At 35.9% G+C, this 12,591-nt stretch overlaps 1 protein-coding gene across 3 annotated transcripts in view; it reads right to left on the bottom strand.

The window, feature by feature from the left end:
* Nucleotides 1-12,591, bottom strand: part of LOC100374861 (uncharacterized) — a 104,299-nt gene that overhangs the window by 67,295 nt on the left and 24,413 nt on the right. For 2 of the 3 annotated variants that reach the window (XM_085498224.1, XM_085498216.1), the window contains exon 3: nucleotides 9,796-9,923. In XM_085498224.1, coding sequence (XP_085354350.1) covers nucleotides 9,796-9,923 — 128 coding nt within the window. Of the gene's footprint in view, nucleotides 1-3,091; nucleotides 3,118-9,795; nucleotides 9,924-12,591 lie in introns of those variants that run through there. The other variant, XM_085498222.1, reaches the window with a different exon arrangement.

Here is a 12,591-nt window from a genome sequence, read left to right on the forward strand (position 1 = left end):
CGTTGTCTAGTTTACTTTCTTGGCTTAGCATGAAAACTTGTCGGCGGAAAGATTTGACATGTCTTAGTTCAGGTTGTTTACAACCAAGGGGTATGGTGCGAATATTGCTGACGATACGTCCGTAACGAGATAGTTCTGCCACGAGAATATCGTTTGGAATAAAAGGGGGGACTCCGGACAACACAACTTTTGTGGCTGGTTTAACCAGCGGCTCTGTATAAATATGGGAATTTCCGAAAACGATACCATCTGTGCACACTTTTTCAACAGATTTAACAGAGTCAAGGAAAACGATAACGCTGCCGTTAGCTCGGGAGGCAGCAACGATATTTTTTGGTTCAACAATATGAGCAATGGCTAGTACATAGTCTTCAATATTCATGCCAATAAGTGATTCACACTTTATTCCATGGTTCCGTGTTAGTCCATCAAATGGGTTGCTCCGTTGAGATCTAACCATGGCGGCCGCCATATTGGATTCAAGTTGTCGTGGGCCTGAAAAGGCCCACGAACAGAAAAACGAAGATTAGCAGGTAAAATAATGTCCGATAACGACGGTAGACCTACCAGTAACTTCACAATGTATTCACAAACGAAGTAGTTAACAGGTTTCAGCTCAGACGATTATGAAAAAGGAGAAATATGCAATTTTTGCAGGAGCTCTGCTCAGTGACGTGTACGCACATACATACATACATACATACATACATATCAAATGGAGACTTGGAGTTAATATTAACAAAACTAAAATTATTATTTTTAATAACAGGGGAAGAAAGATAGATGGCAAATTTTACTTAGGAGACCAACAGGTAAAAGTTGTCCCAACATATACCTACTTAGGTATCACTTTTCAAAGTAGTGGTAATTTTACAATTGCTATCGATAATCTAGTCAAAAAAGCAATGCGTGCAATAGGTGCATTAAAACAAACACTTAGCCTACACAATTATATAGTTTCGCCAAAAAATGCTATTCAGTTATATCGCAGTACAATCCTGCCCATTTTATTATATGGATCTGAGATATGGGGGGCTTTTACTTTCAAACTTGTTAAAACAAAAAATAACGAAATAACTGAAGACAATTTTATACAAAGTCTGTTTAATGACAAAACATACTTTGAACAACTCCACATTAAACTTTGCAAACAGATTTTAGGTGTTAATAATAAGGCCAGCAATGCAGCAACTAGAGCTGAACTTGGTAGCTATCCTCTCATTATTGACATTAGTTCACAAACATTGAAGTATTATGAAAGGCTAAAATCAATTAAACATAATCATCTTCTGGACTGTGCTTTTAATACTGACAATAAAATGAACGGTAATTCATGGACAGCATTTGTTAAAAGATTATTCACATTAACTAAAATTAGCGATGAATCTAACACTATAGAATTCAAAACCAAATTCAAACAAGTTTACTATAATAAAGTCTGGTTGCCAACGGTATTTAAACCAGAAAAGAATAAGCTACGTACTTTTAACAAGTTTAAACAAAATTTTGAATTTGAACCATATTTAGAACAAATCAAAAATGTGCAACACAGGGTCAGCTTCACTAAGTTTCGCATTTCTTCTCACGCGTTGCCAATTGAAAAACTTAGATATAATAAAACACCTCCAGAGCAAAGGTTTTGTTTTCTATGTAATGAACAGGCTATTGGGGATGAATTTCATGTATTACTCACATGTAAAAATAGTCAGATTGTACAAGCTCGTACTAAATTTGAAGCTGAATTAGCAATTTATGATGATAACATTTGCAAGTTATCAACTCATGAGAAATTCAAGTGCTTGCTAGGCACTAAAGATAGCTTTATTGTCAATTGCTTGGGAAAATTTATTGATTTTATATCTAAGCTTTAGTTTAGTATATTGTTTTATTTGTGTTTTTCTTGACCATTGATTTATTGTATGTTTTTTTCATTCATGCTAAATTTTGTGTCAAATAAAATATCTATCTATCTATCTATCTATCTATCTACATACATACATACATACATTTCTCTTTTTTATTACTCAAGTATTAAAAGTAACAATTATTTACAGTTTAAAAACTCACACGTAGGTGAGGGGAAAGGATCAATTAAACTAATATTAAATCGAATAATAATTAACGAGTGAAGTGATGTCGATTACAATTGTGAAAGTTACTGATAAACGAATGTATATATAAGGTAAATGCGAATGAATAAAGCGAGATACATACATACATACATACATACATACATACATACATACATACATACATAGCACAACAATGAGAAACATGCTTTTTTCACATGAGGTAAATAATTTCCGCGTAACTACGGGAGTCTCGCCACACTTGCACAAACTTTTCCTGTCCTTGTCCTTCGACAATGTCGGCACATTCGTAGGACTGTCACCCCCATGGGTCGAATGGTATTGTCCTATTGTTAAACGCTAACCAAAATTAGTAAACAACATGGCGGACTCGACTCGCTGGAATGCCCGGGCGTCGATCATAAAAAGTGTGGATAGCTGCTCGAATTCGCCACTCCGGTTAAAATTTTGAGCATAAACGAATATTATACAGTACAAGGATTGCTGCCGCTGCCCCGCGCGTTAGGTATTCCCCCCCTGTTCGCCTCCGCGCGTGCCCGGACACTCCCTCGCGTGTCCGGGCGTTAAATAGTAGGACCGTTTTACAGACCCAATTTTCCTGTCCGACATCTTGTATCGAGCGCGCTATTTCAAATATGACGCTAAAAATGATTCACTGTGAAGTCGAAAAGCATTAAACTTCAATAAAACCAATGTTGTATACGAATTGTTGTTGCGTATTATTACTCGCTAAAATACATTTCACTTACGTTTATTAGACTTAATAAAGTCTATGCTTGAAAGGAATGTTATTTACAAAGTTTAAAATGGCCAAGCCTTCCTGATTCGAGCCTCTTGGTTGTTATCAGTAATGTTTAATCTTTGTCTGTATCGAATTCCAGACAAAAAGTTCAAGATCGGTAAACAAGAAATGAGCGAACTAAAATGTCTCCTGCGTTTCACATGCGACATGATTATTAAAACAATGAGTTAAGCGGTCATGTACGTTCTATAAATCTAACCTTGCACACATAATCTTGCATTGACGTGTTTTTGGTCCAAAAAAGACGTTCCCTTTCAGTTAACCCCCAGTTAACTCTTTGCATTCATGGTATTTGTGAGAGTTGAAAGATTTTTTTAACAAATGAAAAGTAACTATATTGATTTGCGTCAAGCTGGATGGCCCGAATTTAAATACTAGTATCAGTGTGTGAACTCTGGAGGTCATTGCCCAATGCCGCACGTAATTCAAACGCGTGGTTATTAGAGTTCAGTCGAAATGTACGTGAATATTGCAATGAAAGTGCACTGTCCAGAGTATATTATATTATACCGTATTTATCCGGGTATAAGCCCAGGGTCTTGAACATGGAAAATTGCCAAAAAGAAGGGGTGGGCGTTTGCCAGGAGATCCCCGGCAAAAAAAACGAAAATTGGCAACACGCAGTTCGATCGAACTGCGGCAAGGAATAGAATGGCAAATGAAAACATGCAACGGAAATAAATGAACAATATGCAACACTAGAAGTAGAACAAAAATAATGTATTGCTTATAATGTGACAAAACACCAGAAATAAACAAGACATGAAATGTCACAGTCCCCGTTATTTGATTATAAAGTAGTACAAGGAACATCTGCAAACAGGTGAATGAATATGTACTCTATGTGGGTACAACTCATCATAAAGTGATTTCCCATAATCTAGTTTTGTACTGACAACTAAAAACTTCCACTGACCCATGTTCAGAATCTCAGAGTACACAAGTGCAACAAAACTATTTGTCATACATGTATACTTGCTCAAGAAACTGCATTCATAAATCTGAGTGAACCTTGATGTACATGGCTTCTTTGTTAATCAGGTCTTAGTATATTACCAGGACCTGGGTTTGTTTCAACATCACCACTGGGCATCAGAATCATTCTCATGTTGTCAAATACAATTTTTTATTAATACAGTAAGGTTTATTATTTAAAATGTATTCATTGTACATAGAACAACATCTGTTAATTTAAACAATTGTAAAAGCTATGTTTTCAGAGCAAGTACATGTAATAATTAAGGAAGCCAGTAAAGGTTGGTCTGCTCATAACCTTCAATGGAGAAGAAACAAATAATTGTTTGAAGTCTTTTTAGTGCAGTGATATTATTGCATTTCAATCATTATTAATGGGTATAAAATACTGTAAACCATTTAATTTTCACTTCTAGATATATTCAGGATTCTATGAAATTTCAATAAAGTCCCTGACACTCCATATTGTAGGAACCCAGAAAAAATTGCCTTGCAAAATTGAAGCAGTTCACAGCACCACTGTAAAAAAAAAAAAGTTTAAAATGAGTATTGTTAAAGATATACACATGTGGGTTCATAAGACATACCGGTATGTACCAATCTGAGCGGTTCTAGAGATTAGTATCACAAGATTTTACTCTCCGTGATTCAATATCAGCCCTATGTATAACGCTGTGTTGATCAGGCGAACTAATTGACAATGGCCCTACAGGTATCGCTATGCAATCAGTAGTTTTGTATTCTTCTTGCATTTCGACCATGGAAAAATATTTGTTTTTGAGAGTGGCCGAATTATTAGAAGAAAAACAGAAACTATTTTTTTTAGTATAAATTCTAGTAACTGAAATGCAGGATTGGTAAAGAACAAGACAATAAGCAAGATTGATAAACCTTCAGCGAGCACTCCTGAAATTTCAGATCATTGGTACCATGTTTTTGGATACATTCAATAAAATTGGGTTATTTATTTGATGTAACGAAACATGCATTCACAGCAGACGGAAATTCGTTTGAGATGTTACTGGATTTTTGTATTCAGTTTTCCATTTCAACCACCATCATCACTTAGTAAGCTGAGATCATGCATAAATGCACAGTGTAGTGCCACCAGAAAACCAATTGCTTGAGAATATTTTGCACCATTACACCATTTCAAATATTATATTAATTCACAGACAACAAAATAAAGATTTTCAATAACATATAAGTTTTCCCACAGTTTATGATTGTATGGCAATTACATGGCTTCACCAGTTTTACTCTGGAAGAAGTTGGAAACAGATAACAGGAAGGGGCTACATGGCTACATCTTTTTTTTTTGAATTTGAATCAAGCATGATTTTTAAATTTTTTTTTTTACAAATGTCTATTTCAGGGCAACAGAAACAAAAACAATAAATGTGTAGGTAGGCATTTTAACAATTGCACTATTAATATTGGATGAAAACGTCATTACCGATATAAATCATAATTCTGTTCAAATTAAAAATAAGATCACATTTAATTTAGTCAGTTTTCATAATTAAATACATAATAACATGTACTTATAAATTTGAATAAGGTTCAACGGCTTTTTCATTTAGTGCCAGTTTATACACCATAAAACTTCTGGTTTAGGTGTCACACTCAAAGAGTGAAAGGCCTTTGGTTTGGCATCGCGAAATGTTGGAATTGAATCCCCCCAAAAATTCAGTAAAGTTTACGAAAACTAAAGTATATTCTAAAAGAAGTTTCGAATAAATACAAACACGAATACATTGCTTAGTTGTTAGTACTGGTAGCAAATGATCACGGTAGCACAATCTGGTCATTCTGTGTTTCGCAAGTGAATAACTTACTTGTTTTCGAAGTATTGCAATTGTTTATTATTATTCAGTAATGATTATAATACGCACAAAAAAATAATTCGTTGAATTTTTTTGAATTGGAAGTAATATTCAACTTAGTTTCATCGTAAACGAATGATTTCGGTCGAATGTAAATGCGATGCGATGCGATATCCGCCATGTTATTTCAGTACACGTGGTCATTTAAATATGTTAATGACGGCTCAGTGACCTCGTGGTGAACGCAACAGGGGATTCACCGATGTTTAGCAAGATCTTTATGTTTTGATTTTGACGGGGAAAACGGCATGATTATTTTTAAATCGAAAAATTAGTTGTTTTCAAAAAAATAAACTGAGCATTCAAAGAATAATTTAACATTGTTCACAGAAATAACAGCCCATTGTCGAAACGAAGCTTACCCATTCACGCTATTCACAATAAACATGATACTCTTGAATAGGTGTCAATGACTACGGTAAAATATAAATTAGACTCTTTTAGGCATCAGGAGTGAATGAAATATCCAAAACATTAACGGTCCGTTCACAGACTGTGGTCCGTTGCAGACTGCTCGACCGACCGTCCATACACGTGTTGTCACTGTACATCCGCCATGTTGAATCGCACAAGATCGCCAAAATCTTCATTGCAACTAACAGTTCAATGCTCACAACAAAAAAAATACGAATATAATCATAGGCAACCTGCTATTATATAATGAGTAAATTGATCGACACAGGGAAATCCCCCCCCCCCCCCCCCCGAGTTGTGAATATTTCGGAAATCGCTACACAAGCAAAAGACCGGAAAACGATTTACCGGTACTTGAAAACTATGTCCTCGTGAATTAATCGTTCGTGTACAATAATTTGACAGGGTATACAATTCACAAACTAGTTTCAGAGATTAGAGACAATTGTTTGCTTTTTTTGGTTTTTCACAAGAATATAAAGCTGGCAATCATCATAATATTCACGTCCGTACGTCACGAAATGTACACCAATCGTACCCCAATAAACTGGAAAACTTACCTTTGCAAACACGTCTCTTATGCCGCCTTCTTGAAGTTCTTGAAATCAAATAAAGTTACTAGTTCTTCTAGTAACGAGTGAATGAGACCACTGAGCCAAACAGAATACATGTATAAACAGTACTATAATAAATTGCACTCAATGGAGAAATCACGTGCCGTAATAACAGCAGCCTTACTCACAGATCTAATCTACTGTAAAATATTTTATTTCAGCTGGAATTATCATTCGCTGAAAAGACTTTTTCTGGGTGTTTTGTTTTGTATTGAATTTATTTTCATTGATTTTTGACAAGTTGACTGTAAAATATAAGAAAAGGGTATATTCGCTGGATTTTATTTTAACTGAAACATTCCTTCAGCAAAAATAGCAAAAAAATGTTGCAAGCAAAAATAAAGTATTTTACAGTAATTAATTTATTCTGAGCATGCGCAGACGTTTTGTCAATGTTGCCGGGAGAGGCAATTTTTGATAAAATCGTGAAAAAGACCCATTTGGGATTTTTAGATCTGGAAAAAAAATTACGTGCATACTCGGAGGGGACATGTTCATCAACCTGCCAAGTTTCACTGATATCTGCTGTAGAATTTCTGAGAAAATGTTGGAGACGGAATTATGGACATAACCTGAATTAGTAGTCCCCTTTTCAGGCTGCGCCTGAACGGGGACTAAAAATCGACAGTGAGAAATCATTTGAATTAGGATTTTCCTGCCGACAAACACGCGTGAACTCAAAATTAATTAAAATGTCAGGGGTTAAACTGCGTAAAATGATTTCCGGTCTCGACAAATTTTGCATCAACCGTCATACAAGATCAATAATAATTTACAAATTTACACAGTAAAAATTATAAAAATTCATAGCTGTTTGAAAAAAACTTTATACAAATACAACATTTTCAAAAAACAAGATGGCTGCCAGTCTGCCATTTTGAATCGAATCGCTAAACAACTGCATGTGCATATGTCCCACATAAAGTACTAGGCACATGCAAAGAATGAACAGAATCGGTCCAAGGGATTCTGAGATATGACTCCGGACGGACGCACGGACACACGGACAGACGGAGACCGAATTATAAGTCCCCGTTTTCGGACTTCGTCCGAACGGGGACTAATAAGGAGACAAGAAAAATGGGGTCGCTCTGCTGCGAGGGCACACGATGCTTTTGTTTACAGTCTAGCAATCGTCTTTGACCTTTATGCATCTGCTTTACTGATTGGCTAATAATGACATCACTACTCGCATTTCATCATAAAGGTCAAATCGTGACATTGCTTTTTTATCAGACTCAACGCTTATTAATCACGGTGAAAGTTATCATTCAGCAAGTTCCGGCGGTTGGAATGTCTCACTATATGAATATCACGGTGGACTTGAAATAGGAAGTTTTTTTTTATCCAACGACAGAAGAATGTTTTCATGACGGTGATGAAAGATGGTAACAAAGTTGGCAGTCTTCGGCGTGACATTGCAAAATTGCTGACCCCAGTTATAGTTTCGCAAGCTGCTACAAAATATTTTATAAAGCCAAAATAACGTGATTTCAACCACTCTCCCAAATACGGGTTGCTACAATATTGCAACATTGGTTTCATTGTCGACGGCGCTAAAGCCAATCGAGTGCGACACTTGCGGCTCTCCTTTTACGATTTGCCTGAATCGTTTCTAAGTTACTAAGGAAGCACAAACCAAACGGCCGGCCATTTTTAGGGCCACGACATATTTTAAAAAGAGAACTACCGTTTCTGCTTTAATATATATTTGTATAGACTTGCTGACTGTTATGATTCAGAACGCGCTGTCCTGAAGGGCCCTGAAGGCAGAAAGCTGTCACAGCTATTTTGCGTTCACCCCTTGTTTTACGCAATTAACATTTTTTATAAGTATCACGACAGTCTTCAAGAAAGTCAACTGTTAATACAACCACAGTCAACGAATAGAAAATAGTTTTTTTTTTGTGTAGAAAAAGACCCCCTGGGCATGTGCCCAGATATGACCTCAACTCCTTTATTGTGTCAAAAGTGGGGGGTGGGCGTTTGCCCAGGCATGGGCTCTTACCCGGATAAGTACGGTAGTAAAATTTAACTTGGCGCATAGTATGGTTTATATTACATGTTCACTTCATTTCGAATAAAATAATTCACCATTGGAACATCGATGAATCAAAACTATTGAAAATATTTTCTTGACTTTCCGTAGACACCCGACTACTATCCTTTTTAATGACTTAAATGCGCCCATGTTTATGTTTGCGTAATTATTACGAATTCAAGCATTATCAAGTCGGTAATATTGAAATAGTCACAGACCCAATACCCCGGGTCAGCATCCTAACAATAGTAAAAAATAATTTTGCGTAATTATCATGAAAGCAATACATTACACAATTGAAATATTTAGAGCCAGTGCAATATTGTAAACAAATTTGCGTATTTAGAAAAGCAGTGAACTAAGAAAACGACGTTGATATATTCAAAGCCAGTACAGAGTTACATACAAGTTGCGTAATTACAGTGCCGTCGGATATAATAACAATTTTACTAGATCGACGCGTGGACCACGAAAGAAAAAGGTTGCTAAGGAAACGCGCCAGTCCAGTGCGTGACTTGGGGTCAAACTTCGGTCAACACACACTTGATGCCAGCATTGCCGCGCAGCAAGTTTCAATTGCGCCCAAAAATGATGTCGCTGATCACACAGATGTCGCAGCGTGTGTTGTGTCGTGTCTATGATGCACCCCGTTTCGACTTTGGCTTGTTTTTCCTTAGTGCATGTTCTTGTTCACGTAAAATGTGACCTCTCACCAATGTATTAAAACACATTGAATTTATACTTCACATGATTATATTTGGTCAACGCGAAACATTATTTTTTCTAAACATTTTCTGAGACTATTTTGATCAACGCAGGGTTATTTTTCCAGACAATATGGGCTTCGTAATATATGCCAAAACATCGCCCGGGCGATCTTTTGGTCCACATTTTTCTAAAAAAAAATCGAATCCTCCACAAGATCACCCAGGGCAGGGTATCAGCCGAATCCGGTATATTGACAACATTTTACCTTTCTCCCCGTACTCGTTTGTCTCTTGTGGATGACAAACTGTGCTGAAATAGACACTGGTTTCCATAAGGACAACGACGATCTCTCAGCCAATTACGACAAGTTTCTGGTCTTTCTGTACTCAACCTCTGAAAAAAAATTTCATACCACATTAGCTCTTTAAAAAACAAATTAAGAATTCTGGTATTTACTAGCATGAGAAAACTAAATCAAGAAATCTAATAGCGAAAAAAATCAACTTAATCTGATGGTGATTTTCAAAAAGACGCCAGAAATTAACAACAAGCAGTCTGTCAGCTGAGATAGCTTTGCTGTTAGCAATGCACATTACAATTAAAGAACTGAAGATAAATTAACAATATGTATAGTATCAAAAGAATCAGAAGAAGTCGAAAATATCACTTTTCACCAAAAATTACAAAAATATTCACCAAAATTAGAGAATTAAAGATATCATTACAAAATGAACAAATTTGAATTGCACGAAATGTGATACATGTAATTTCAAAGGAATACAACAATACTGTGACTCAAAGCGAAAATGAAATGAATCAATAACGAATAATGACCAAATCTAAGAGAGGTCAATTGCGGGCATATACATGTCTACTGTATAATACCTCATATAAGCGCCACTTTGATACATTTTCATTTCTGTCTGGCACTAATTTGAGCTCACATTTTGGCACTTAATTGAGGTCAGTCATTTTTTCACACACTACGGTAACGTTACCTTACAATCAGAGGAATCCTGTCTATACAATGTACTGGATTCTGCCGTAAATCTGCCCTTGGCCGTTAAACGGCGGTTTGGTTTTTTTTTTTTTAAATGAGATCAAGAAATCGCATTTTTTTTGTTTGTTTTTTAATATTTTGGCTTCATTTTTCGGACATTTAAATAGTATGATTTTTATCATGACCAACATGAATGGGTAAGCTGTTTTTTAATATTTTGGCTTCATTTTTCGGACATTTAAATAGTCTGATTTTTATCGTGTAAACAATGTTAAATTATTCTTCAAATGCTCAGTTTATATTTCCAAAACAAATAATTTCTTGATTAAAAAAAAATAGGCCAATGGCCTGCTGCTCAACGGCTATTGTACAAAAGATTAGTGCTGTATATGCCAAAACTTTTCGTTTAAATTTGTACTTTTAAAAACAACAAACAACCACACAAAGTTGTCAATGGAATAATAAACACTTGTATGCCTAACACCAAAGCATTGAAAATAGTGGTTAGTTGAAATTCCATTTTCAACCAAAAATGACAAAAATATTTGCCAAAATTAGAGAATTAGAGATATGGCCATGGGATGAACAAATCTAGTAGATGTCAACACAAGGTACATACACATCAAGTATCAAAGCATTCAGGCTACCGGTTTTGAAGAAGAAGTCGAAAATAGAATTTTTGACCCAAAATGACCATTTTAAAATATTCGCCAAAATTAGGAAATTTTAAATTTCCTTACCAAAACAAAACAAAACTGATAAAAGGACAACCCAAGGCACATGCACTATCACAATATCAGCACTGTAGACTATTTAGTGTTATAGTAGCATAAGCTACACACAGTAACGGTAGGATATAAGTAATATATCGGTGCAGTGGGCTAAATGCGGTCGTGGGGACTCTGGTTCGTTAACAAAATACCCAGCTCAGTGTTGCATGTGAAGTTAGAATGTTGTATTAATGGGAGTCTAATGTTTATGTTAGACTGTATTTATGAATGTGCTATCAAAATGTAATACAAGATACTACTCATTACGTGGTTACTATAATGAACAGGAATACATGTATCTATGCACAGTACTGCATAGTGCCACTAACTGCTACAACCATATAGGCTAACATATCAGTACAGAGTACTGAAGAGAATGTATGGCATACGCAGTAATCCTAACTTACTCAATACAAATGGCTACCACATACACAATACAGTATTTACTAACTAGAAACACTAAGTGCTGATAGATACTACGTAATAAGTACTAAGGCTGTGAATGTCTGAGTATTCACTAGATACATAGAAGTATATGCTAGCAACAACAGAGATTAGCACTTGGATATTAAATACAGGTACTTGGTAAAATAAAATACTTTAAAGTTACTATAATTGAAAAGATTACTTAGGCCATACCGACTTAATTTTATGGATGACATCCGTGCGCGCATTAGTTTTCGTCTGTTCTCAAAAAAAAATAAAAAATCTCCGACGACGAGTCTCCACAGATTGGTTTTCTGTCCAGAACTTGCCGACTCAATATTGTTGTAAAATTCATTTTGGACTACCTCAAAGCGTGCCAATTTTGTGGTAAATGATCTTCTGTACATGCGTATTGCATTGCCGGGAATTCCAAATAAATAAAATTTCAGAGGAAAAACAGAGGGATTGTTGTAGACGTAATTGACGCAATTGACGTCGGCCAGGGAGATGTGACGTTTACACAGCTATACGAGAGATTGGTAGCGGCAAGCGAGTTTCGCCCAGACAACTTTAAGGACATATTGTCCAGAGTGGCTGTCCCCCGTTTCTTCTGCAATGATGAGAGAAATGGGAGAGGAGTGGAGGTGTATGGTGGCCTAAAAATCAGTCAGGCGACAAGTGAGTTTGGTTGCTTTGTCCGCATTGAAGTTGACAAAACTGCAATGAAAGCAGAGGAAGCTCTTCGGCCGAAGTCCGCTTTTGAGATGAAGATCATATGACAAATTTTCATGAAGATACATGTACATAATTTTCTGCATCCAAATTTGTTTTTTTTTCAATATCGAGTCTCATAATTTGTTACATA

The sequence above is a fragment of the Saccoglossus kowalevskii genome, chromosome 1 (genome assembly GCF_978046115.1).
Source record: "Saccoglossus kowalevskii chromosome 1, keSacKowa6.1, whole genome shotgun sequence".
NCBI lineage: Eukaryota > Metazoa > Hemichordata > Enteropneusta > Harrimaniidae > Saccoglossus > Saccoglossus kowalevskii.